The sequence below is a fragment of the Vanacampus margaritifer genome, chromosome 9 (genome assembly GCF_051991255.1).
Source record: "Vanacampus margaritifer isolate UIUO_Vmar chromosome 9, RoL_Vmar_1.0, whole genome shotgun sequence".
NCBI lineage: Eukaryota > Metazoa > Chordata > Actinopteri > Syngnathiformes > Syngnathidae > Vanacampus > Vanacampus margaritifer.
Window position 1 is genome coordinate 4352232 of NC_135440.1, and position 27061 is coordinate 4379292.

At 37.4% G+C, this 27061-nt stretch overlaps 4 protein-coding genes across 7 annotated transcripts in view; 1 reads left to right on the forward strand and 3 right to left on the reverse strand.

Moving 5' to 3' along the window:
- The window catches only part of trmt11 (tRNA methyltransferase 11), a 25383-nt gene extending 14055 nt beyond the window's left edge, over positions 1–11328 (reverse strand). The window contains exons 1-12 of one of the 3 annotated variants that reach the window (XM_077576605.1): positions 11233–11328; positions 10171–10236; positions 8629–8702; positions 8426–8507; positions 8243–8335; positions 7799–7933; positions 7326–7482; positions 7062–7142; positions 6763–6927; positions 6515–6587; positions 6293–6427; positions 909–1029 (exon numbers count right to left, since the gene is read on the reverse strand). In XM_077576605.1, the coding sequence (XP_077432731.1) occupies positions 909–1029; positions 6293–6427; positions 6515–6587; positions 6763–6927; positions 7062–7142; positions 7326–7482; positions 7799–7933; positions 8243–8335; positions 8426–8507; positions 8629–8651 (1065 nt within the window). In that variant the 5' untranslated portion in view covers positions 8652–8702; positions 10171–10236; positions 11233–11328. Of the gene's footprint in view, positions 1–908; positions 1030–6292; positions 6428–6514; positions 6588–6762; positions 6928–7061; positions 7143–7325; positions 7483–7798; positions 7934–8242; positions 8336–8425; positions 8508–8628; positions 8703–10170; positions 10237–10728; positions 10871–11232 lie in introns of those variants that run through there. The other 2 variants (XM_077576604.1, XM_077576606.1) reach the window with 2 other exon arrangements.
- Positions 11053–12681, forward strand: LOC144058249 (actin-binding Rho-activating protein). Its single transcript, XM_077576607.1, has 2 exons — positions 11053–11492; positions 11689–12681. Exon 2 carries the CDS (start codon positions 11721–11723, stop codon positions 12204–12206), a length of 486 nt encoding a protein of 161 aa, XP_077432733.1. The 5' UTR covers positions 11053–11492; positions 11689–11720; the 3' UTR covers positions 12207–12681.
- Positions 12682–12789: 108 nt separating this feature from the next.
- On the reverse strand, positions 12790–17239 carry hint3 (histidine triad nucleotide binding protein 3). Its single transcript, XM_077576893.1, has 5 exons — positions 17070–17239; positions 16614–16731; positions 15469–15538; positions 13970–14096; positions 12790–13819 (listed from the first exon to the last, which is right to left on the reverse strand). Exons 1-5 carry the CDS (start codon positions 17205–17207, stop codon positions 13772–13774), a joined length of 501 nt encoding a protein of 166 aa, XP_077433019.1. The 5' UTR covers positions 17208–17239; the 3' UTR covers positions 12790–13771.
- A 2552-nt stretch (positions 17240–19791) lies between these two features.
- Positions 19792–25754, reverse strand: ncoa7a (nuclear receptor coactivator 7a). Of its 2 annotated transcripts, XM_077576451.1 has the most exons (7): positions 25613–25754; positions 23939–24098; positions 23081–23230; positions 22716–22868; positions 22528–22623; positions 22363–22436; positions 19792–20641 (listed from the first exon to the last, which is right to left on the reverse strand). In XM_077576451.1, exons 1-7 carry the CDS (start codon positions 25636–25638, stop codon positions 20503–20505), a joined length of 798 nt encoding a protein of 265 aa, XP_077432577.1. In that variant the 5' UTR covers positions 25639–25754; the 3' UTR covers positions 19792–20502. The 2 variants fall into 2 exon arrangements, with proteins under 2 accessions (XP_077432577.1, XP_077432578.1); XM_077576452.1 differs by lacking the exons at positions 23939–24098; positions 25613–25754 and adding an exon at positions 23457–23780.
- Positions 25755–27061: the final 1307 nt, after the last annotated feature.

Below are 27061 nucleotides of genomic sequence, written 5' to 3' on the forward strand. Positions count from 1 at the left end.
CCCTTCTCCATTACGCTCCCAATAAGTCGAATGCGTAATCAAATACTACAAACTGGGAACAAAATAATTCACACTCGACTTATTTTTTAAGGGACGTGTCAAAAAATGCAGCACAATCTGTGTCGCTCTGTCAGTCATCTGGGCTTTTTTTATGTATACCTGTGATTTCTTCTGTGTGCCTGTTCATTAAACACACCTTGAGTCCACTGCAGGGCCAGGAGTGTCTGCTTTCACCGCGAAAAACATTTGCTCTTGTTACAAAAAGTCATGTCGGTTGGCTTGCCGTGGCAGTTGGCCATGTAAGAAAAAAGTTCCTTATGACACTTTGCGCGTCATACTTCTCAACGAGGAGTGCATGGCCAGCGAGCGCTTCAGCATCTTCCTGAGCCCTCTCTCACACAAGCTGAAAGAGGCGTGCCGCTTAAGGCGTTTTCCGTTTTAAGGTAGACAGGTGGCCATGCGTGTATGTGTACCCGCCTTTAACACAGAGTTGGCGAGCTGTCTCGTATTTATTTTTTTAAGTACTGGTGCTAAAAAAAATATATACTGAGCCGTTTTTGATGCCAAAACATCAAGGTACGGTACTGATACCGGTATTCCTTGCAACACTACTTGTGACCTTTTTTGGCATTTCATGAAATTACTTTAAAGTTGATATTTAAAATTAAAAGCGAAACAGACCCATTAATAAAAGATATCCCGGGTTTGAAGATTATATCTGTTTGGATTACAATGCACGGTATAGGGAACGATGACGAGTTGCGACATTCGCTTCTGCTACAATTAAGGTAGGATATGCCGTTGTTATGACATGTGTCATTCTGTTCACTTTCATACTGAATGTTCACATTGTGGTCTATTTCGACTTTGTTTTATTGCTATATCCATTTTTAATGTGACACACACACCTCTGGTTCTTTGACCTTCTCCATGGTGATTAGGCGACGAGACGTGTGGCTTGATAGTATCTGTTCACAGTTGCTAATGAGCCGCAGACATGGATGGAGGGGAACCATCTCCACACAGTATCTGCAAACATGTCAGAGTATTAATTAGTCTCCACTTAGTTAGCCGAGGGGAACCCTAAAGGCCACAGAAATATGATTAATAAAATAATTATCATTGGAATATACTGTACAGCACAGAAACAACAACTTAATTTTAATTCATCAAATAACTATTCACATTCAAATTGAATTAATAACTTTGGCTTTAGACCAACTTTGACACAAGGTTCAAGTGTGCGTTTGCACATTCGTGACAAATTTGCATAAATGCTACAAATGCAGGTTAGGTTTTCTAATGACAGTATGTTGGCCCCATTGCCATGACGACATATAATAGCCAATGTTGTCAAATTAGTAGACATGATGAAGACAGCCTACATTTCTCCCCTGCCCATCAAAAGTCACACGGTAGAACTGTGCGCCGTATTACACAACACACAGACGAATGCATTTTGTGCTGGTGTTCATCCATCCATTTACTATACCGCGTGCATTCAGTAGAGTCAGAGATGGTGGTTATTCTAACTGAGTTTTGCCAAGAGGCTGGTTACACACAACGTTACGATACAATAAATATCGTGATATTGTGGGGAGGTTGGCGATGTAAAAAAAAAAAAAGCTCATGACTATGTCACTATATTAAAAACTCTTGATATTGTTTTAAAAAAAAAGGAAAAACTCAAGGAGTGAGCACAATAGTGTTTCGTAAATAATAACAGCAGTGACAAAGAAATGTCATCGTCATGTACTCCAGTTATTTCAGTGGCGCAAAGTATCATGGTCTATGTATTTCACAATGCTGTGTGCGGGCGAAAAGCAATGTTTTTTGACGGAGATGTTGAAAAATATTTGCTGGTATGACTGATAACTGCCTTTGGCCAAAGCATTCCTATATAAAAATCAACCTCTAATAAACTAACCACCAGAAGGTGCTAGAACTGCACAAATGGAATACAACCTCGCCTTTTTAACTGCTTTTAGTATCGTGACATGACAATGACAATTGTGGCAATTTTAATATCGCTGCAATTTTAATATTTTGATACCGCAATATTGCAGTTATTGTTACATCCCTAGTAAACACTGAACTAGTTGCATTCACGAGAATGGACAATTTAGAGCTGAGATTTGAACCTAAAATCACTAGTGTGCTTCCTGGTTTGATAGACATCAAAGGTAAATAAACATGTGCACACGCACCAGCATGTGCAAGAGCACGCAGAAGGCAGATAAACGCATTAGATCACCATCGTTCCAATTATCCAGTCACGGCTGCAGATATATACAGAAATTCTGTGTGTGTGGAGGGGTGGCGGGACCGAAACCTGATAGCTGCCATGTAGCGCTTCAGATTAGGCCCAAGAGACAGAGCACATTTGGGTTTCCACACAGACACATATGAAAAAGCATGCAGGGGTCAGCCTGCACAGCACACAGACAGACAGTTGACATACATCTACCGTGCCTGGCCTCAGACGTTTATTTTGGCAGTGCTCTGACAGACATGGAGTCAAGCACTAGTAGATGAGTAGGAAAGACAAATGTATGAACATTATAATACACGTACGCACATGTTTGTAGAGGCCACACACATCCATGCAAACTGTGTGTGTGAATGCAACCACATACGGAAAACAGGAACAAAAGTACGCATCAAAGTAGGGCTTGAAAAAATAGGTCGACTTAAGTCGGCTTTAAAAATATGTCGACTAAAATTTTCTACCTTGAAGCTCCGCCGGAACCATGTTTTGGCCAGCCATTTTTTATACACAGACTGTTTTTTGCAGACGCGCGCAGCAATGGTGGCTGTGCTCTGATTTTTATTTCTTCTGTTAGTGCACCATCTAGTGGCCAAATGACAGATGTTATTTGTCTGCTTAAAAACGCTCACTGACTTAGTGAGTTTTGATTAAAGATAATAAAGCACATTAAGCTTCTCCAAAACACAATTCTGAACGTCCTAAAAAGTACTTGCCCTGTAATTATTCCAAAATATAACCTGCCACTCAGTTTTAGGTGTTCATCACTTAACCAGTAGAGGGCAGTCATGCACTGAACGTGCCCAGAAGACAGGAAGAGGAAGTTATTGACCACCCTATGACTGGATAGCCGATAGGCCAAAGCTGTGTCCGAATGTGTGGGCACACGGTTCTCAAGGGCCGGTGTCCTGCAGTTTTGTGATGTTTCCCCTCTTCAACACAACCGATGTATGATCAGCTCACCAGCAAGCACTGCATAACTTGATAACAATCCTGTTGATTGGAATCAGCTGCGTTGGAGCAGGGAAACATCCAAAAACTACAGGACTCCAGCCCTCGAGGACCGAGTTTGCCCACCACTGCCCTATATAGTGCTCTACTGAGGGGTCACGCCAATTTGTAGGGGTGTCCGAATGTCCAGGGAGTGAAAATGTAGGGCACTTAAAACTACCAAAAATGCACTTTGAAAAGTAGTGAACATTGATGTTCATTCAACTGGGTTGATTTAGACCAAATGCATTGAGAGTATGAAAAAAATTTGGCGCGAGCGACAGCGCAAGAGCGTGAATCAAAGTGATGCAGCATTAAATATATACAACGGAAATAATTAATAAGTTTTAGTTGAAAATATGTAGAACAAAGGAAATAAAGTACAGTTTTTAAATGTTTTCTTTCACAATAAATCCAAGATTTATGCGCCGGTGCATCATGACAGGTACGGTGGTCATTTGATATATACGACGAGGAGAAAGTAGTGAGCTGGCTGTCCGAATCGCCAAACAGAATGACAGCGCTACATATTAGGCCACTATATAGTGTGGGGCTATATAGTGCTCTGAAAGGCCATTAGCGTACAGTTAGAGGCACTGTTGTTGTCAGACCTAGTTACAATAAAAGTGTCTTGACAGCTGTAATGTATCGTGACTTTTATTTTGGCGGTACCGCGGGAAGCGTGGCAGACGTGTCTTCCTTTTGGAGCTTAGCTAGCCTGGAAGTAATTTGTGATGAGTGACAATCAAATTAACAGTAGAGATGAGATTTGACGAAAAACGGCCGCCATGAAGAGCGATTTGTTGACAATTCTGTTCCACCAAGAACCATTAACATCGCGACTCCACAAGCAAGCACCATAACAGCAATCAAAGATACCGGCATGCTTGCGTAGTGTAATTAATAGCGCCAACAATTGTATATGTCCTTTATCACGAGTGCTAAACGCGTAAAAAGTGTTGAAAGAAATATCTAGTCTCGGCAAATAACACTGACGTAGGCTGTGGAGTCAAGGTCTGTCGGGAATACCCAACTACCGGTTATTAAAGTGAGAAACGTGCAGTTATATAACATTTGTATGTGAATGATGCAAGCCTAGTGTTGGGCAGTTTTCTGACGTAAATCAATCAATTAACATGTCTTTAAATGTGTAAAATTATAAACTGAAGATATATCATCATACTCTCTTAATTGAAAGTGTACAAAACTTTTTAAAAAAGATCATGTGAATGCTGATGATTTGAGGAAATGAAGTTGTAGCTATGGCAATGATTTTGGCCATGATAGCATTAAGCATTGTATATTTCATAGCATTGTTGGTTTCTTTGATATATTATTGATTATTTTAGCCCGCAACAATCATAAATAAATGCCCGAGAAGTCCTGGAGGGACTGTCTAGGACTGTCTACAAATTACCTATAGATGACATATGTGCCACAAATCACCATATATCCAGTATTTATTTTATTTTTGTTATTATTATGATTGATTTAGCAATTGGCAGTGGTAGAAACTACATCACCACTCCAAATTTAATGAATTATTATCATTATTATTATATGATATGCCATTATATTAAGTCCAATAATGTGTTTTTACTAATTGTGTGTCTACTTTGTACTTCTATTTTTGTATTGTATTGCTTTTTTAACATGGCTAGGGGATTACAGATGGAATATAGCATTATGGCTAATTCTGTCTTTTTTAACTCATGAATTTCTATGTGTTTTATTAAATTGCACTGTCCCCTTTTAAATAGATCAAATTCAATTCAAATGGAGTGAGGCATTTGTGTGACAAATATTCACAATAATAAATAAACACCCTATATAGGCTGGACAGAATTTGAATTCCTTGTATAAAAATGTAATAATAATAATATTTTTCCAATCCAAATTATTTGAAATAAAACATTTTTTTAAAGATTGAAAATAGTTACTTTGCCTGGCAACGAGTTACTTTTATTATGAAGCAATTCAATTGCTAACAGTTACTTTTTTAAACAAGCAATGAGTAACTATAACTAATTACTTTTTTCAAAGTACCGTTCCACTGCTTTTAAGACACTATTACATGTGTAATGTATGTAATGTATGATATAATAATGCATGTGTGAATTAAATGGTAGTTAGTGTTTGTTTACCTTTATTCGCTAGCGCGCTAATTTAAGTTTGTGTTTAATAATACATATGTATAGAAGATAATAAATTATGAGTACTTATATCCACTCAATTCAACTTTGGTCCAACTTTAGTGGATTAACAAACAAACAAAAAACACACACCAAGACCAACAAAAATGTGTGGGGTAGGGGAGACAATTACTATTTAAAGGAAGAGTCAGTAAGATAATTGATTTTTTTAAAAAGATTCTATAGTGACAAAGGTTACTAACGTGGGGATTTGCTGACAAACTTGCAGGAAACTCCCCCCCAAAGGGTAGGTTTTGGCAGTTGTGGTTGAATGGGACCTAAAGTGACGCACCTGTAGACTACTCACAGGAAATATTGTCATTTACACAGGTGAGTATGCACTTACAGGACAATGTTTTCTTTCTATAAATGGGAATGGAATAGTGCCTGAGGGTGTTTTGTAAGGCGATGGGAAAATTTCCTTTGTGGTTCTGGTTATCAGCACAAACTGACACATGTTCAAACTGCTGAAACATTTTCTCAAAACGTCTCTCAGGTCTCTAGTTTTGACTATATACAGCAGCAGTGATGAACTGTAGTTACTGTTCTATGCTGTTTTTTTATGCAATTATGCCCCCTCTTGAAAGCTCATTGCATTACCTCACAAGACTGACTGAATGAAAATGCAAGAGTTCCAATGAACCAGTAATGAATTTCATTTATCATTTATCACTGCCTGTGTCGTTGAAGGTCCCTATCAGTCTCTGAAATATTACTGGTCAATTACTGCAGCAGGTCACAATGGTCCAATATTATATAAAATGGTGAATATGGCTTTATATTGCATATAAATATGAGTGCTCCATCTTGATCAATGATAGCAACTGTACATATGTTTACTCACTCTGGCCTATAAACAGGTAGCCAGTAGACCAGCCTTCCTCCCATGACCAGGCGATGTGCAGAGAAGTTTAGCATGTCAGCTAATATCTCACTCAGTTGGTAGGACTGGGATACGGCCACGTGTGACTCGGCATAGCTAGAATAAACAAAATATTTTAGCATTTACCATACCTGTAAAGTTTAATGCTTAGATTTTTGGTGGTAGACTAGTAAATAAACTTACACGCCCTCCACAGGTTTTGCCGTTTCTTTCTGGGAACCTGTTCTCCTTGTGGACTCACGTATACCGTATGGAGCTGACCACACGAAACAAAACAAAAAGTGACACAAACATTTTTAGAAACGGTATTCACAATATTAAACTGGGTTAAACTACTAAACTATTTTTGGAAAGGAAGATTTTTTAATGTGTAGCTCTAAATGACAAATTCTGAAAAATAACACAGATGCTACGATGATAAAAGAACATACGATCGGTAATGATGGCATCAAAGAGAGCGGTCTCCCTCCACACAGGCTTGGATGCATCAGATACCATCACATCCACGTACATCTTCTCTGTTCCGTACTGTCGCAAGTTGGCTCGGATGTTCTCATCTGGTCCTCGCCACTTCTGATTTTTGCGGCTTGACCTTCCTGGGAAAAAAAAGAAAATAATACTTGGTGATACACTTTAATAATAGCCCAAATTCAGACATTGACCTGACACTTTCACTTCTTTATTAAAATACAGAATGACTAAAATTATGATTATGGAGGAAAAATTATACCTTTGCCATGGATAGTGTTGTAATCAATATCTGATCCACACACATAGGCTCCAAAATGAGAACAAGCAACCAACAGGCTTCCTTTAACAAATCAAAACAGAACTATTTAGACATTCAATATTTTTTTAAATATCTGAATGTCATTGCATTTTTCAAAATTGTAGTGCTACTGTTACTTTAATTACAAATACTTATTATAAAAGGCACAACTTGATGTTTCCGTCTGCATGTGAATTAAGGAAATACAGTAGCTAACTAACTCACCCGTGCCGACAAATGGGTCAAAGACAAGATCGTGCTGTTTGACCTTGGCATGGTTGGCCATGATGAAGGAGAGGCCCGCATCCATACTGGTGTTTCCAATGAAATGTCTGTTCTTCACACTGTGAGATCGAATCAATTCCCGCTGACCATCTGCTATCTGTGTAGAGGTTCATCACAAATGGGATGACAAAAAGATAAAAATCACATCTGCACATTTTAAAGCTACTTTACCACTGCTTGTGGTACTGGTGTCAATCCTTTTTGCTCCAAAACTCCATCTGCTAGTGTGCAGTGTAAGGTATTTTTTTTAAACCACTGTGTTAAACATGTTTTGATAAATTATACAATTTTATGAAAGAAAAAGAAAGCAAGCTAACATTTTGTGTGTCCACATTTGTCATAGCATGGATTATCTTATTTAATTTAAATCAAATATAGGTGTCATTCGTAGTGTAATCTCTCCAGTTTCTCACCCATCGGCCAAAATAAACGTAATATGGATGATGGGGGATGTTGTTTGGGTCAGTGCCGTAATCTTCCAACAAACAGAAGACTTGATGAGGACTCTTTAGATTTACAAGACCATCAAATGGAAGGTAATCCATTGCCTGTGGAGAGAATACACAATACAGTTACTTTTAAACTTGAGGTATGCCCATACATCTAATGAGATCCAATACAAGAGGTGTGTGAATAGTGATCTAAAAAAAAATGTATAATCTGAACGCCACAGCACCTGATTATAACCGACTGTCTATTAAACTGAATATACAAGCAGCATTTTTTTTATATCTTGTATTGGATCATATTAAATTGTACTGGCGTATGCCAGAACAAAGTGTGGTGTTGGGTGAATTGATGCACAAACTGATTGAAATTATTTCATTCAAATTTACATTTTAATTTCAAACACTTACATCAATTCGTTTAATTCTCTCTGTGAAATCCAGGGTTTTGTTGAAGGTGTAAACATTTATTCTGTATGTAGACTCTTTATGCAAGAATGGCAGCTGCAAAGATAAAGTGCAGCATTTATGTTTATGTTTTATGTAACCATAATGTTTGTTTAACATTACACAGCAAAACTTGGTATCACTCACCATCTTCTCTGCTGGGTAGTTCAGTAAGGATGTTCTCAACTCACTGTGGTTTCGTCCGTGGCCCCACAACTCAAACGCAGACCTTGATGTATGTTTAGTAATAATTCAGTGTGTATAACACATTAGGAAAAAAAACTCATTAATGGCAACACATGGAAACATTGTAATCAGTGCAATATGAGGGCAATCATCAAAATTCTTACTTTGCACAAACAGATCGGGCCATGACGAAGCAGACATCGTCCTCTGTCAAATCCTCCAGACACCAGAAAGGACACTTGTAGAGAGTTCAAGTACTGTTAATATTTCGCTTAAAATGACTTATTTTGTTGTTTTGTATCATTTACATGAAATAATCCTGCTCAGGGTCACAGGGAGCTGGAATTTATCCTGATTGACAAGAAGGAAAAGCCAGACTACACCCGGGATTGGTCATCTGTCAATTAACACTTTTTCTATAAATCTCGGACATTATTTACATTTTCAAATGATTAGTTACGCAACTTCTTCTTTTCCTACACCTTTTCATGCTAGACTGTTGTGTCGGCTCCCTTTGTCTTTACTCTCCAAACCTCCTATTTTGAGCATCCTCTGCCTTCACTTTGCAATGAAGAAAATCCTCATGTACATTGTATTTCCATAGCTCCTTTGGTGGTTTACAAGACATGTTTACAATAGCTACCAACTACTTAATTGTGGCATTTAAGAAAAAACTATAAATGTTAAGTTTATGTTAAAACTAATTTAGAATGAGTATACATTATTGTTGTCTGAACATTTTGCACAGGAATTATTTTTGAATAAATGAAACCTTTAATAAATGTTTGTTGGGTTTATTAGATAAAATCGATTAAAATCGCAATAGTCGTGAATGTCTGTAAAAATCGCGATTTTATTTTTGGGCCATATCACCCAGCCCTACTTCCATCTTGGATGTATTGACCCTCAGTCCTTTTGACTCAATAGCGTTTTTGTTAGACAACATCCCTAGAATATCACTATGTCCAATCACTGATGAGCTATTTTATGGAACAGGCCTGCGAGCTACCTATGTAGTCCTTGGGGGCTACATGGTGCAGGTGGGCGACCCCTGAGTGTAGAGTGCGAAACAAGGTGAGAAGCCCAATACTATTGTGTTTTTGTAGCGATAGAAGGGCCCACCAAAGTCACTGATTTCATACAAAGTGGATCGAATATTGATGTTGAAAATGCTAATGTTGGACACTTTGAACTCGATTCATTCCTTTTTTTGTTTTGCCAAACAAATTATTTTTTTTCAATAATAGGATGTGATGGTGCCCATAAAAATCATCCATTTTGTCATAAGTCAAGGCAATCATGGCAATAAAAATGACAGTGTTGGACATCCACCCATCATCTGAACCGTTTATTTTAAACCAAAATGTATTCAATTTTTTCATCATTCAGATTCTTCATAGCGCGTCTCGTGGGTGAGTGTTGAGTGTGTAAGGGGTGAGAAACTTCGTTATTTTAATTTTGTGCGTGTGTGTGTGTGTGTGTGTGTGCGTGCGTGTGCGTGTGTGTGTGTGTGAATGCATGCGTGCATGTGTAACTGTATAGACAATAAGTAATTAGCATCTTCTTTACCCATGCTTAACTGTGGAAAACATTGCAATGTACAGGTCAGAATGCACAATTGCGGTCTTTCATGGTGGAATGCAGAGCTAATTAGACGGGAGCCCTACAGTGGAGCCACCTTCAGTGTTGTTGTTTTTTACAGATACCTTTTCTTTAAAGTTCTCCCCAGGCTTGAAACGTTTTCCCCTGAGAGCCAGCAGAGCCTCGATTTCCTGGAAACATGAACGCATAATTATTTTTACATTATTAGACTTTGGCACAACCTATTGATGATAAGCAGTTCAGAAAGTGGATGGGTGGGTGGATAATAGTGCGCTTAAAAAAAAAACTTATTGCAACATTGCACCAGTAATGAGAGACGAATAATTAGTGACACTAAACGTAAACCAGTATTCAGATCAACTCTACTTTTTTCGCACAGTAGGCAAACGTTGGCCGATTTAAATTACAACAACTAACGATTTACAACAACGAAACCAAAAGTTAACCACAATTGTATGATTTGCAAAAAGTCGTGTGATGACATTCACAGATAATCAAACCCTTCATTCATTTCGCTTGATTTCACCGTTTCCTCAAAGCTTCCGATTGCATTAGCAGACCGCTAACACATGACAGACGAAGATGTCTAAAAAAATATATGTACTGTCTCATGAAAATAGCAGGATATGTCAATATGTTGGTGTCAATTTATCCACATTTACCGGTAACCTGAAGTCCAAGTTATCTTGGGCAAGATGAAATAAATATCGAAGACACGGGCGTCTACCGGAGGCCGCCATCTTTGTTGTTGATTCAAAATACGCCCGGCTTGAAACAACGTTTAGGGGTGGGGAAAACGACCCATTGAGTGGTAGGACGAGACTCGACCGAAGAAGTATCTGTTTATTAAGTGCGTTTTAATGTGCCACTCGTGATTGTATAACTACGCACTATAGGAAAACAACAAGTCCTGTTAGTTGAGTATCCAAACAGGTGTATGTGGATTGGTTTTAATAACACGGGCGTACGTTTGGTTTTAAATGCCACACTGCGATATACCCCTAGAGGTGTCATTTTATCGTAAAATGTGGGTGTTCTTAATTATCAAAGTAACTAACACGAGTACTACACGTAACTTGCGTGTCTTTTTAAAACATTTATTGAACATAGAAAAGTAACTTGCGTGTCAAGACCAACTAGTTAATTCCAAGTTGTAATCAGCTTACCTCAACGGAGCAGGCTCTGTCCCGCCTTCTCTCCGCTGCGATTGGTCATTTGTGTCATCTCGAAGAGCTCATTGGTTGAAGAAGGGTCTATTGCAGAACAGTGTCGCTTTGGCACAGCAAAGTATCTGTACACTTGCAGTGTCAAGCAATACTGCTGCACCGTTTACAGGAGCTGATGTTAATACCAGTGGGCACTTTGCACTTGTGCTCACTTCTGCTCAAGTGAACTTGTATTACACCAGAGGCTTACAATTTGAGATGTAAGTTTCATCACATTTTTTTTTTTTTACTATTATGCATACCATTCCTTAAAAGGGTTAGTTATGCAATACAAGCGTCGGTTTTTTTTGTCCATCAAACTTATTTATTGTTCAAATGATATGAGGATGAATACTCTATGTTGTTAAGCCGTAACTGAATATAAAGTTTAATGTAAACGTTTCTTCTCCAACAAAGCAATCTCTGGAAACAGATAGAGCTCCAACATCATGGATGGAAATAATTATCCTGCCCAGTTCGCAGAAGACAAAGCAGTACGCATCGTGTCTGTCAAAGGCCTGAAGGACAACTGGCAGAAGTGGTCTGAAAAACACCAGGAACACCAGAAGCACAACCCCTTCAGTCATGACACCAAGCCCATTGCAGTGGTCCCTCAGAAGGGTCACGATGGCTATGGGAGGCCCCTGCAAGGCTCAATGACAGCACAACGTGGGGAGGATGCTCACACACACATCAGCAGAGAGGTTCAGGAGTTGTGTGAGGTAATAAAAGACATTGGAGTGCGGAGCCACAATGATGGGAATGTGGGCGATATCTCGGTAGAATTTAGTAAACTGTTTGAGCATTATGTGACTATCTCCAACAAATTGGTGGGGATTCTTCTAAGAGCCCGGAAGCAGAAGCTGGTTGACTTTGAGGGGGAGATGCTGTGGCAAGGGAAGGACGACCAAGTTGTGATTACTCTATTGCACTGACCAAAACAAGAGTCATGTCGCATGCTGCCAGTTTGTAGTTGCAGATTACAACTTTTGTTTTAAATTGGAATGCTTTTATTTCAACCACATGCCTGGAAATCATGGTGTGAGGTAATTATGTAAAACGGTTTAGTTTTCATGATTGCTATATCATTCAAAGGAATGTCGTTTGTTAAATGTAAGCATGCCAACGGTTAAGTCGAATAATGTACATAAAAAAGAAAACACCACTAATAGTTTATATACGATAGCAGCCACTTTGTATTTGCCAGCAGTGTTTCATGTATGAAACAGTGCCACACTATGGTTCATGTTTGTTGTGTCTATGAGTTACATTTTAAAATGAAGACATGGTGCTAATGTATTTAAAAATATATATATTTTAGAAATGCAAAATTTCACAATACTGCTGTTGTTAATAGAGCTGCAAGTTTTTTGATAGATAGTGGATTAATTAACAAGTTCAATTATTAAGACATGCATGCTTGAATAAATAAAATTATATAAAATGCAATCTGTTTTGTGACTGGGAGATCAATTTTAAAGTAACAACCTATATAAAAAAACACACACACACAAAAGCGTGTTTTAATCACAATATATTAATGCTTCTTAAAGTGCATAATTTTTTTTACAGAACAGAGTATGATTCTCTTAAAATCCCCTTAATATGCAGTGCTCAGCTTAAATGAGTCGGCTACACAACAACAGTAGCTCAACACCTTACTTTTTCTTTTTCCAGAATGACACTTTTCTATGGCATACTATAATATACACTACTTCCACAGCTTTGGTCCACTGCTATGTTATACAAATTAGATTTGGCAATGTGAACACAAAAGTCATTTTCTTCATTTAATGTTGCAAAAATGTCTACACATCAATTAAAGTCTGAAGTTTTAAAACTGTTTTTTTGTGTTCCTCGGAGAACTGTCCAGTTTAGTGAAGTACTTATGTTGGGCAATGTGTAATACACCAAATCACGACACCACATTACTAACTTACAGACAGCAAAATTAATTAATTTTCACATTTATAAATTAACAAGCTTTTGACCATTTACTGTTTGTAGGGGTTATTAGACATACTATACTTAACCTGAAGTGTCATGATTACTTACTTGTTTCCACATAAAAGGTGCCTGATAAATAGTTCATGCAAATGCTACTCAATGCTCCAACTCTTGTTTCCAATGGTACAAAATACCCAGCAATATATATAAGATACCATAGAGCTGAGGTAGTCAGTGTAATTTGTTTTACACTTAATGTATGCTATAATAAAGTGATGATCCAAGGCAAACCGTACTTTCAAGTAATGTCATTACCGGTAATTAGCCATTTCTGTAACACAACATTGCTACTATTCTAATTTTATTGAAGGAGATTTTATACATGGTCTAAAATCTTGAGTTAGGTTCATCTCAACTTAAAAGGTCATATAGTTCGTTTTGGGGAAAAATAAGATGATGAATATATGTCATGTGTAATCATTTGCCTCAATTTAAACACTGATTATCAGCAGGCACATAAACACACAAACTGAAATGGATCCCAAGTACATAATCAGCTGGTTGCTTCTTTAGAGTTCAGAAGCTCTATCAGTTGCTCCACCTGAAAAACATACAAATATAATAATTGCACAGGTGTTATTTCTTTCTAATTAACCATAAAACACTAATAGAATAGTGTATGAGAAAGTATTAACACAGGAGACATAATTACTATTAATAATATAGCATAATTGTATGGACGATAACTTACTGTAATGAACCAGTAAGAATTTAGTTTGTAGAACAAGCGTGACATGAAGCTCATCTGGCTGGCAGGTGCCAGAACATGAAGGTGTAGATGTGTGACTGAACAGAATGGGGGCCAATGGAACCCGAACCTGCAGAGAAAGGAAATAAGATTTTACATTTACAGTAATTGAGGACCAGAAATAATTACCATATTGTTTGGATTATAAATCACACTTAATTTCATAGTTTGGCTGGTACTATAATTTATACTCAGGTGCAATTTGCATAAATTAAAATTGAGCTCAGACTGACACCCAAAATCCCAGTTCTATAGGTGTGCTTGGAAATTCACTTCCATTTCATTTTCTATTTTCTTTTGACGCCAATTGGCTTAAATCTCAATCTCGTGAGACATCTCATCTCGTAGGATTTCTGTCTAGTCCCATGCCAAGGTCTTTCTTTAAAAAAAAAAATGTTATGTATCAAAAGCACTATTGGTATATGTACGATATGTATCGGTACTCCATATTGGTTTGGTCTGAAAAAGAGTGACATCGAACATCCCTATTCCGGAGTGATTTGCATGTTGTTTTTATTCTTCATGATGCATTTTTTGACTGGTGCGACCAACTTGGAGCAATTTATAGTCTGGAAAATATGGTACTAACTCTGGTGCAATAGTGTTTGGGCCAAACATAAATAATTACTGGTAAATAATAATAATAATCATGATGATAAAATATATAAATAATAAAGGAAGTGGTCCAATATGTGGAAAGCCATGGAAGCATTTCCTCATCCTTAATTTTTCTGTTCCATTTTTCTCTTTTAGACTTACAAGTACACAATTACAGTTTACTGTGCAGCACTAGTAAGACCAATAGGCTCAAACTAGTAGCCATGTGTCGTGCACTAGTAGCCTCCCAATCGAGGATATTAAATACATGTGTGCGATATATATTTAAAAGGAACTGCATGAGGATAAATGTGGCGGCTGTGTGTAGTGGGCACTTGGAGATCGCCTTCTATGCCCTATCGTGTGGCCGTGTGTGATATCACCTATTCGACTGCCCATACTGCTCTTCTGAACTATGGTTTTCAACTATGTTTTTCAGCAAAAGTACAATGTGTAAACCCATTCAAATGTATTTGAGACGTGCTGGTTAAATCGTCAACGAATATGCAATCGCAGATATTGGGTGCGAGTCCAAGCTCTATTCACTTGACTAGAAGTACTAGCAGCGAGCAGATTTTAATGCACAGTTTTGCCACACTAATAACATGTAGTTATTGTACATATTCCAAAGTTGGGTTACTAGTATACTAGTACATCAAACTAAAGCTGGATGTCAAGGATATTGACTAATAGTGAGGCCACGATACATTCAAAACTGTGTCACCACACAGAGAACAAGCACAGATTTTGTAAAATCGTTTTTCATTAAAACCATTCTAAAAATATATATATTGGAGACTGCTAAATTGTGTAAGGTAAGAATTGTGTGCTTGAATGTAGCTTACCTTACATCACTGAGATCTGTCACATGTTTTTTCTGCAGGATTTCCTTCCCTATCTCCACCATGCGTTGTACTGCACAAAGCAACAAACAATTATGTGAAAGCATGGAAAAGTTGAGGCACTCTGTTGCAAGAGAATTTTATTGGCAATGTGTTTCGACTTACAGAGTCTTTATCGGGCTAATGCTATGAGTAAATGTTGTCTACTGTCATGATTCAACCTAATATGCTTTTAATCTACGGCAGCACTCTCATTCACCCCCTTTTTCTTTCTTTTTTTATAAACACAATTATGTGTTGATCAGTGATCAGACAACTTGCCATTAAAACTTATTTTTGAACAGAGTATACCTTAAACTAGCAAGCTGAAAAATATACAGTATAAACACAAAAGTTTGATAATGGTAGATAAGGGTAATTAGTGGAAATAAATCCCCCCCCCCTCCCCTGTTCGAAGGTTTTTGTGATTTTATATCCCCCACCATTAATTTTACCTACAACTTGAACAACACAATAGATTTTTTTTAATATAACTCTTTAAGAGAGGTAAAGTAAAATCATCATACGAGAAAATATGGTTGCACTTAGTGCCTTTGACTAATCTCGGATACTTTACAGTAGAGATGTCCCGATCAAGAGTGTGCTCTTTTTGATACCGATCTGATAGTTTTTTTTCTCTTTTCTTCGACTCGTAAGGAGTGGAAGGAATCATACACAGATTGAAAGGATTGTTGTTTAGCTACGGTAGCGCCAGCTCTGTCAATTTTAATGTAAGTCGGTACCTTGGCTCCAAAAAGTCCATTCAACACAGTCCCAAATCTGCAGAGAGCTTCTAACAGTGGCATAACATTTACCCCAAAAGACCGAGTAAAATAATAAAAGCCACAAAGTACTAGTTTGAAAGTGTCCACATTTATGCAACCACATTTTTTGTAACACGTTTTACCCCCTTAAAAATGTGAGTTTATCATTTGAGTAGCGTCATTTTTACATTAAAAAAAGAATAAAGATTGTCAATATGATGTACCTGATATACTTATAACTTGATTGTCAATATGATGTACCTGAGATACTTATAACTTGAATGCCATATACATGAACGTACTAACGTAAAGCATTATTTCACGAATTGTAAAATGTTACTTTACCCAGGGGCAGGTGTTCTTTGCGGAGTGATTTACAGTTTCCAACATGTTTAGTCGGGACAACTAGGTAATGGTGCGTAGCTCCAGGCTTGATGTCTCTGAAACATGCGATCTCCTCATCCTGTGGTAAACAAATGGAGAAGTTTGGTTGCAACAACATGCCGAGAGACCCATAAATGCTAACTTCAGTAAAATTGCCTTCTAACCGCAGATACGTGTTACAGTATATACAATGACCGAACTGTATGTAAACACGAGATTGCAAGCATGAACCTCCTAGACTAGTATTAAACTCATTAAATGACTATAAGGACAGAATGTGAGGCAGACATTGTTTTTAACAAAACGTTGAATGAAGAGGTAATGAATTACACTGTCGGGTGATTCGACTAGAATCGACATGCTAGCTAGTGAGTACAGTAAACTAAAACTACTACTGCATTTTTAAAATGTTCTCACACAGTGGAGAAGTTCCGTGTCCATTTCATGATTAACAATCTTACAAAAAATACATTTTTTGTCATAGCTTTCGGCTAAAACATTAGTCTTCGAAATATCCTGTACAGGTTGTGTCACGGTAACATTGCTCTCCTCCATTTTCAAGAGTGAGATAAGACCAACGCTGTCGATCGCAGAGGTCATCGAACTAAGTGATTGTATAACTGTTTAACATTACCAACGCCAGAGGGTGCTATATACGTGGTATGCGTGCCCAAAGACGCATATAACGACAGCCAAATCCGGAAGCAGAAACAGATACTGTTATAAATGTTCAGGACACAGTCATTATCGTCCTTTAGATGTCCGCAAGAAGTTCGGGTTATATATGTCAGTCTCTACCTCATATATAATTTCTTAAGTATTTTTTTTTTTTTTTAGCAGAAGGGGCAAAACTACTCATACTATGTACTATACAAGCTTATAATAAAAGTACCACAGTGATTCAATTATGTATTTCAGCAAAAGTAAAAACTAGAACATTATTCAGCATTAATTTACGAAGCATTTCACCCCCCCATCTCCCATTTTTGAGGGGGGGGGGGGACGATTACTGCTGTAATGGGTGGTTTAGACAAACTCTGTCTCTTTATATGATCTGTTGGTTTTAGCATTCATCTGACATTTGACACATTCCGGCTATAAATGTATACTCTAAAAAGAGAATAAAAGAGAATTGTTGAACCACCTTAAGTCTAAAAAGAGAATTGTTGAGTAACTTAATTGAATTGCTTCAAGTGGCAAGACACAATTGAATTAAGTTAATCCAAAATTAATATATTAAGTTTAATTAACTTGAGTGATTAAACTTAATGACCTTAATATAATGACTTTGATTAACTTAATTCAATCGTATGTTACCACTTGAAGCAATTCTATTAAGATGATCAACAATTCTCATTCTTGACTTAAGTTGGTTCAACAATTTTCTTATCATCATCATCATCATCATCATCATCATCATCATGCCAATACACTGCCAGATCTGTATGGAACCTCTTTTAGTGGACTCCTGGGGTGAGCTAGTGTCCCCCAGGATTAGACTGGTGTTGTGATGCCTACATTATTATTATTATTATTATTATTATTATTATTATTATTATTGTTCGTTTGTTTGATTAAAAAAATAATAATAATTTACATGCAACTTAAGATCTGAAGTAACCTTCCTGGTTGCAATAATGGAACTGTCTTCTTTGAAGTGGACTGGTTATGTGAGAATAGGGAATATTATAATTATTTATATCTACTTTTATTTTGAAGGTGCTTTTGCTTGCAGCGCATTGGTGGTGTATTACTGTCATGCATAGTATGAACAAAAGTTGCAGTGGCTAGCTTAGCTTGGCTGTGTCTTTTTGAGGGGAGGCTGGCCTCACTTATCTCACAGTCAGTGATGAATCATACGGCCCAGTGAGACAAACATTTGGCCCAGCGAGACAAACATTTTGAACGGGGCTCCAGGCTTGCAAGACTATAGCGCCAGCTGGGGCAACAGTTTAACTTGTTAGAATGTGCAACTTAACAAAACGTGTCTCCTTCAAACTAATCAACAGTCGCGCAAAGATATATGTTGCTAACATCTAAACAAAAGCAATGACTGAATCTTCACCCTTTCTGTAACAGCGAGCAGCCACTATATCAAACTTACCTAAGCAGAGGTATGAGGAGATGTAAATGAAATATGAATTCACAGACAGATGGATGGATGAGTGAACTTTGGTGGAATGTGACATCCGACATGCCCTTACACGTCACATTTTTAGCGGGAGCTTATAGGGAAAAGAAAGTACCTGCGCCCCATAGTCGATATTGCATCACTAAACAGTGAACAGAGATAAATGTAACAAATTTACTCAGAATTACGTGTATACTATTTATCCTGCTCATCTAAAAAGATACTGGTTTGCATAGATTCCCACCCCCTGACCTCAGAGGCAACTCTTAGATTTCTTGATATTCACAAAAAATTGTTAGTTCTTGGGCAATAATTTTCATGTTGTAATAATAGCTAAGATGTTATGGTGACAAAAAAGGATTATGTTAATTCATATGTTAATTTTCACAGAGTCACATGGTCGGGTTTTATTTATTTCTATATATACTTTGCACTGCTCATGTCCACCTGTTAATGCTAATGCTAGCGCTCGTGCTCCAAGTTAGACTGGCGTTACCAAGACGATAAAGACCAAAAAAACGAATATTACCGGACATTTAATCTCTTTTCATGGCAAGCGGCCAACGAGGTACTGTATTTATTTTCAAATTTTTACTGTTTTGTTGCTCATAAATGTAGTTCTCACGGCGTTTGCAAAGCATGTACACGGCCTGACCAAAGCAGAAGATGTGCAAGCAATAAATGCCCGTTCCAAAGAACCGCCTGTGTCCGTTTTGTTGTGAAGAGAGCTACAATGCATCAACAGTACAAGCACTGCAATGCACTCTGGAATTTGTATTACTAGTGGCGCACATGTTATGCAACAATGCCAGTTCAGTTAGATATATGCAAAAATTGTGGTAAAAAAAATAATGCTATTTTATTCAGTGTCAGCAGTGTCAGCATAGCTTTGATAGTAGTTAATATACTGGCAGTGCCAGCACCACCAGGGAATGTTAAAAAAATTGGTTCACTTTATGGCTTATTTTCCTTAAATGCTCAAATTCAAAAAGACAATACATAAAAAAATTAAATGTTTTGTCAACATTTTAACCACAGAAAAGTCACAGGGAAAACATTACAAAACACAGCAACTGGTGACAGTGTTACATTTCCAATTCAAATGGCACAAATCACTGATATTATATTGTCTTAATGAAACTCCGAACTTTTATTTTGTCTGACCTTATAGGCTTTCCCCAGCAAATGGGGTTCTTAAATGCAGATTGGTACAGTACTGATATTCAAATGCATGTAGTAAAAACAAAACACTTTGAGGCACATCATCATTAAAGTGGTTGTACCATGTATCATTTCCCTTGAAAGGGTTATGTAAATGTGAACTGAAACAGTCCAGGTCCACATACTGTAAACACAGTTGTAAGTAACACACAAACATGACTGTTAAAGTACAGTATTTATCATCTTTGTATCCGAAAAGTGCTTTGCTTTCACAAAGTTTCTTACACAGCCAACGGGTTTAGGTACTTTGAATTGCAATGCTCTCCAAAAAAACAGGAAGGCATGGAGGGCTTTGTGTAGTCGATGTGACTGCAGTGATGGCAGGCAGTAGTTTAAGGCAACAGACCGGAAACACCCAGCTGAGAGGAAATAGAGCAGCCCTGTTCATTCGGTGCCACCAACACACATTAAGCTACTGCTGGCTACATTCTGCTGTATTGGTGGAAGCTTTCGCACTCATTTTTCATAATTTTCCCAATATTTTTTAGATGTTCTTGCTCAGTTCCGTACTGTCCAGACCTCAAGGTCTTGTATGATGAAGTCCTTCTGTGTGGAGAGTGGAGCGTTGTGGAAGGTGGGACATGAAAAACTGGATCCTCGGTACAGATCTGCGTCTATCCAAAGGCCAAATTCTCCCCTATACAAGCAAATAATCATTTACTGGTTAGACCTGACAAAATTTATATTTAGACACCACACTAAGGTTAATTTTATCAACAAAAATTAAACAAAAATAATTTTGTCAATGCACATTGTTCGTATAAAAACGAGACTAGACTAGACTAAAACCCTCATTAATAAACATATCTGGGACTAAACCAGTATGCATTTTTGTCAACTAATGTGTAGAGTTTAATAAAATTGGACTAAAATCTATGGACAATTTAGTTCATGAACAAAAATGAGACAAAAATTATATGATTTTGTAAAACCTTGTCTATGCTTATCTGTCACTGTGACCCTGTCATGTGACACAGTGTCATGTGACACATATTGACACACCCCCTTTCAAATCTGTAGCTAGCAAAAAACACATGGGACAGACAGGAGGTGGATTCGCGGTAAAATGTTTGATTTTTTTTTTTTTTATAGTTATAACTTAATATGAATCCAACGTCTATAACGTATACAATACATACCATACAATACAATACAATAATAATGTTAATCCGACAACTAACTACTGCTGACTAACTTACTAGCTCATAGCATGGAGCCATAGTAGCCACTTGTTGATATACTGTAATTGTGTGTCAAGTGGACTCCAGGTGGCTGATTGGTACCGTCACTTGCCTACAATGCAGGTTGCCGTGGGTTCGCTTCCCGGCCTGGGAGACCATGCTGGTATGTGAGTGTGTTTGTGTGTGTGTGTGTGTGAGTGCAAAAAATAACAAAATAAAATTGTGTCAAGTTGTTTTTCATCAAAAAGATGATAGGAAATTTTATATGAAATAGTTTTAGACACGAATTATCTGCTGAAAAAAAAACAGGGGTTAAATGATTTTCATGACTAAAATTAGACTAAAACAATGACAGTTTTTGTTGATTAAAACTAGATGAATAAAATTATATTTTCTTGGACTCAAATAAAGACTAAAATGCTAGATTTATAGTCGACTAAAAGTTAACTAAATAAACACGTGATGAGGTTGACTAACTGTTAAAAACTAACTGGAACTGGACTTAAATTTAAAAATGGCAGACTAAATTAACACTACACCTCACAGATAGCTGTCAAAATTATTGTTATTCAGTCTTGTTTCTTCTATTGTGATTCTCCGATTCATAACATTTCACATAAGCTATTGACCATTTGCACCGACGTCACGTGATCATGTGACTGACCTATGACGGACGGCGGAAGGAAATGATTGTTGAATGGAAGTGGACGTGACCCAGAGCAACTTAGTAACTTTTTTTTTTACAAATCAAAAGTTATTACGTAATTCAACACCTCTGTTATTAGAGAGTACATTTACTAGTAAAATGTATGAACATGTATCTACTAACCTCGCTAAAAAGGATCGCTACAAATCCGTGAATACTTTGTGGGCTGCCAGTCCTTTATATTGATTGCTGCTATCCATTAACGTCTTTTGTCTTCATTAGTAGGTATGCGATAAAAAAAGCAATATTTGGTTTACTCCCTTGTCTATCTGTACAACCGACCGCAAGATATGACCATTTTATGAGATCATTGTTTAGATGAAGGACTTTACACTGTACGAGATTCAATGGTTACAATACAGACAAGTGGTTCTTTTCCCGTCCAGCGTCCCGGAGAGGGCGTTCCCATGAGGGCGTTCCCATGAGGGCGGTGACATCACGTGCAAAAGGTCAATAGTAACTCCTACCTACCCTCCACCTCCAAGATGAAGAGACTCCAGGTTGCCGCTTACAAAGTAGGAGTTCTCTCCAGTCCACTTATAAGCCTGAATGAGTGGCAAATTGAAAGACATGGGACGTTTACACTTAAGGGTCATTCACGATTTAGGTTGGTAAACTGAATAATGAAGTTTGTACCTGGAAGTCAGGGTTGAAGGTAAAAAGAAACGTTTCACCTGTGCCGTAGCAGTATTTGCTTACTCTAAACGGATCTGATGAAAAGGCTCCAAAAACCTGAAGATCATCAGACAGATAGCATATTGTGAAGTGTTTACAGTAGATGTGGTGTATTCATCTCATCTGAATAATACAGCCAAGACACAAACCTTTTTCTGCATGTCTTTGACGACCAGCAGCACAGGACTGTCCAAACCTGCCATATTTCTGTAGAGTGTCTTTAGGCTGCTCCCATGGACAGCAGTGCTGTAGACAAGCTGCCATTGATAGCCTTGTGTTCTTTCTGGCATGTGAGATGCAAGCTGTGAAGAAAACAGGGAATCAGTCACCTCATCATTGCTTATAGAAACAATTATTATTAATTATAAAAATAAAAATAATAAAAAGTACAAAAATAAAACAGTAATTACATCAGTATATTTATAATTATTTTTATTTTTTAATAAACACTTATTGGGAAAAGGCTACATTAATTGCTTCTTGTTTCAATTTGATGTCTATGAACGACACTTACACTTAGCAGGTGTCTTTTATCCAGAAGTTCACTATAATCACTTAGGACAGGTAGAATATTCTTAAGTTTCCCCTGGTACTCAGGTTCCTCTGTTTCAGAGTCTGAACTGCACAGACTCAAACGGCGCTTTGGGTCTTTTCCTGTGATTATCTGGAACATAGTTAAAGGCAGAACGCTATTTAAAGTAGGTGGCACTTATGTCACCCACATCATAGCTCAAAAATTAAACAGCTAACATGTAACAAACACATCATTCCGCATTTACTAATACTTTACATGGCAAAATCAGTGGTAAGAAAACTGTAAACTATCCCCTTCCTCCTTAACAGGGTTAAATCCACAAATATGATTAAATCCTGCAAAAATAGTCCTGTACCTGAACATAGGGCTCCATGTGGTTACTGGCAAAGTAAAACACCTTGACATTGTCTGGTAACAGCTTCATAGCTCCTGGTTTCTTTGTCAAATGCTGTTCTTTGCTATACCACGTTTAATCAAACTGCCTGCACCCGCCACATGTGTGACACTCAAATGGTGAAAAGAAAGGATGCGGGCACATTTCATTGGCTTAGCGCTACCACACTACATGGTTTCTTTTTCCTGTAAACCAGGAAAGGGGGTGTGCAAGTCTATGCTGGTAAGTAGTCAGAGAAAGGATGTCCATATAAAGAGAGAGTGGGAGTTGCAACTGCTGGGATTAATGTCAAGCCAACATTGCATTGCCGAAAGTTACTCTAGCTGGACACACCAGGCAATTGCAGTATGAGTGCTTATTCTTTGAACCTCTATGTGATGATGGATCGATGTCACAAAACAAACATTACGTAGCATAACATATGTATTTGTGCAAACTCTTACCCCCCAATTAGTTGCTGCAGCATTGCTTAGCTGTTTACTTGAAGGCCCCTTTCCTACATGACACCGATTCTGAAAGTGGGGTTTGCTGTTCTTCTTATTGTTGCCGTTTGTGCACATATCTGGTGACCATTGAACAAAGAAGGTGTAGAGGTGGTCAACCCTACACAGATACAAGAATTAGGCTTGATTACCTCATAGAAAACACAGAATGATCCAAATAATAAAACAAACAAACAAATGAAGTACACTTGCACAATACAATGACATTCAGAATGTTATTATATGGCACTACAGTGTGATAACAAGTGTTTATCATATAACGTATTGACTCTCTCGTCCAGCTAAATAAGGTAATCAAAATATATACAACTTATCTACACTACTGCAAACTACAACCATAATAATAATTCATTATCTATTCATTAATACTAGGGGTGTCAGGCGATTAAAATTCTTTAATCGTAATTAATCGCATGACTTCAATAGTTAACTCACGATTAATCACAAAGTTTATATCTGTTCTAAATGTACAATAAAATAATAAAAAAAAAATTGGAAGTTTCCGTATTCTCGTTAACATAAAAGTGGGAACAAATATTAAACTAATACAAAAATGGCTGCATCTTTTAGTCAGTGATACAGTATTGTAGTTAAAATTTAAAAAAAAATGTACTGTACTGTCAAAAAAGAGTGTGATATTGATTTGTGTTGAGCTAATTTTTCTGCCACAAGATGGCATAATTGCATTTGTAAAATGTTGGTGACAGCTCAGTGCATTTTTCTTTTCATATTAAGAGCTTTTTAATCTTTAACATGACTTGTAACTTGTGAAATTCTGCACATTTTTAAAACTCTAAAATACAGCTTGACCCCAGTCTCCACATTACTGCAAAATTTTGACGTGAACATATCTGCTGCGTTTCAACTGGAATTCCCCCAATACAGGCTTTCCAATAAGGGGTGGTCATTAATCGCAAGATTAGTGGTGTTAAAGGAACTTTAAATTAACTCAAAATCAATGCACTAATTTTGACACCCATTATTAATACATCTCAAGACAAGAACTTTGGATTCAGCTATTGCATTGGATCTCGTTAGCTTGTGCCGGGGTAACTAATGTGATCAGTGAGTGCATTTGTTCAAAAAGACGTATATATATATATATATTCCATCTTAAAATGCAGATAAGTATTTTTTCCAATGAAATTTATAATTTCAATAATGTATTAATTAGCTGTGACATTTATTACAAATGAATAGTAATTTAAAAAAAAATCTAACTACAGTGACTACAGTTCAAATGTGAAAGTAACAATGAGAGTGTTGCCTCTGTTGAACGAAAACTGGTTCAAGCAAAACTTACACTATATTTGTTGAGACATGCACATTTCATAAGAATGAGGTACGCCTGCAACATCTTAAGTATTAATCATACACATTTGAAGAATCATTGCAACATTTTACAGCAGTCATACTTTTCTTGCGCAATAATAATAACAAAAAAAGCTCTTTGGTTGGCACATGCATGCAATTGTCATCCTGTAAAATCAGCTCTGCAACTACCATGCAGTGACAAAAATATCTCCCTCTGTGATGTTTTTTCGATGCGCACATGCAAGTATTCATAATCCATCAAAAATGTCTTCAGTATCCTCAAATAAGCTCTTCACTTACTCTCCAACACTGTAGGCAACTCCCATGGTTAACTGCAGAAGTAGAGATGGTGGGGGTGTGGAAAGAGAAGAAGGCAAAAGATGGTGTTTGGAGGCTCAATGCTGGAACAGCATGTCCACGCTGTGCCTGTGTGGGAGCTCCTATTTTATACCTTTGGACCAGTGCTGAGTTAAGCCCCTTAGACCATAAACCCTCCCTTTCACTCTGAAAGCTGTACTTGGATCGTTTTCCTCAAGCATTTCACAATGGGGGCTGGAAACATATGTTAGTGATTAACTTGACACACTCGCGGCCCCTATCCTTAACATGGAGTTCAGTGAGTTAATGTGTCAAGGATACAGTGGCATTGCAAAGCAAGAGTGTATCACACAAAGAACAATCCTAAATAGTTTTTACATTTTATAGAATCGACATGTGCATGTGCTAAGGCAACACATTTTAGCATGAGGAAGATGCACAAAAAAAAAAAAAACTCAAAGGATGCCTTGCTCATGGGAACCACAGCAGAAGCAATCTCACATGTCCAACAAACACTCGTAATTTCCTACATTTTTTTCTGTCCTCTACTCTTCTGGATCTAGTACTTTTCGTGTTCCTAGTGGGTCTTTAAACATGGATCTTTCCACTGTCCATGCCAACTCTTATAACTAAGTGTTACAGCCAAGTCCTGACAGAATGAGGCAATGCTGATAGACTGAATATTTGTTAATTTCTCCCTTTTTTTTCCACCATCAAATCAAAGTACAGGTATTCGCACAGCTGCATTATGTGAGCTAGGAATGACAGGAGATGTCTATCTTCAAAACAACAACAACCACAAATTAAATGGATTTTAATTATAGAAAAAAAGACATACTATGTAATCCGCACTCATCTGTGTGAACACATCTGATTCTCATTGGGGGGGGGGGTTCTTTTACTCTCTCAGTACTTTCTGTCCTACTTTCAGGCTGAACAAGTACACAAAGGAAGCATAGAAAAAAATTGGCCGGTTGAAAATGATATATTGAGAAGACAGGAGGGAGGGGCTGCGGTCTGCAGTAAGGCGAAGCTCAGAGTGCAAGCCTGAAAGTCATTTTTTTCCCCCTTTTTTTTAAAACCTTATGTAAGATTCAGGATTTTCCGTAGGGATGGGACAATGAGAGATACGTGTATTTGTTCACGTTTTATCTGCTGCTAAAGTAAATATTAGTGTACAAAAGTTCAAACACTATTTCCCCACCATTTAGTGGCAACATGTTGACCATCACTAATTTGCTAGAGTTTAATTTGAGTTGTTTACATTTTGGTCATTCCAACCATTGATTCCTTAACTAATACTCAACATGTTTACTCCTTGTCTGCTGTATTTACAGTCAGTGCATTTCTTAACAGCCTATTTCGATTCAGTGAATCTACTGTTATTTCAAATAACTCATCATATCACAACGAATGCCTGAAACAATCTGC

Coding starts and splice junctions, on each gene's coding strand:
- hint3 (XM_077576893.1), bottom strand. CDS start 17,207: ATGGAGGAGAGCAATGTTACCGTGACACAACCTGTACAGGATATTTCG. Junction 16,732..17,069: donor ACACGGAACTTCTCCACTGT/GTGAGAACATTT, acceptor TGTTTACCACAG/GATGAGGAGATCGCATGTTT. Junction 13,820..13,969: donor ATTCTTACTGGTTCATTACA/GTAAGTTATCGT, acceptor TATGTTTTTCAG/GTGGAGCAACTGATAGAGCT.
- ncoa7a (XM_077576451.1), bottom strand. CDS start 25,638: ATGGGAGTTGCCTACAGTGTTGGAGA. Junction 23,231..23,938: donor CTGCAGCAACTAATTGGGGG/GTAAGAGTTTGC, acceptor ACTATGTTCCAG/ATAATCACAGGAAAAGACCC. Junction 22,869..23,080: donor ATAAAAGACACCTGCTAAGT/GTAAGTGTCGTT, acceptor TTTTCTTCACAG/CTTGCATCTCACATGCCAGA.
- LOC144058249 (XM_077576607.1), top strand. CDS start 11,721: ATGGATGGAAATAATTATCCTGCCCAGTTCGCAGAAGACAAAGCAGTA.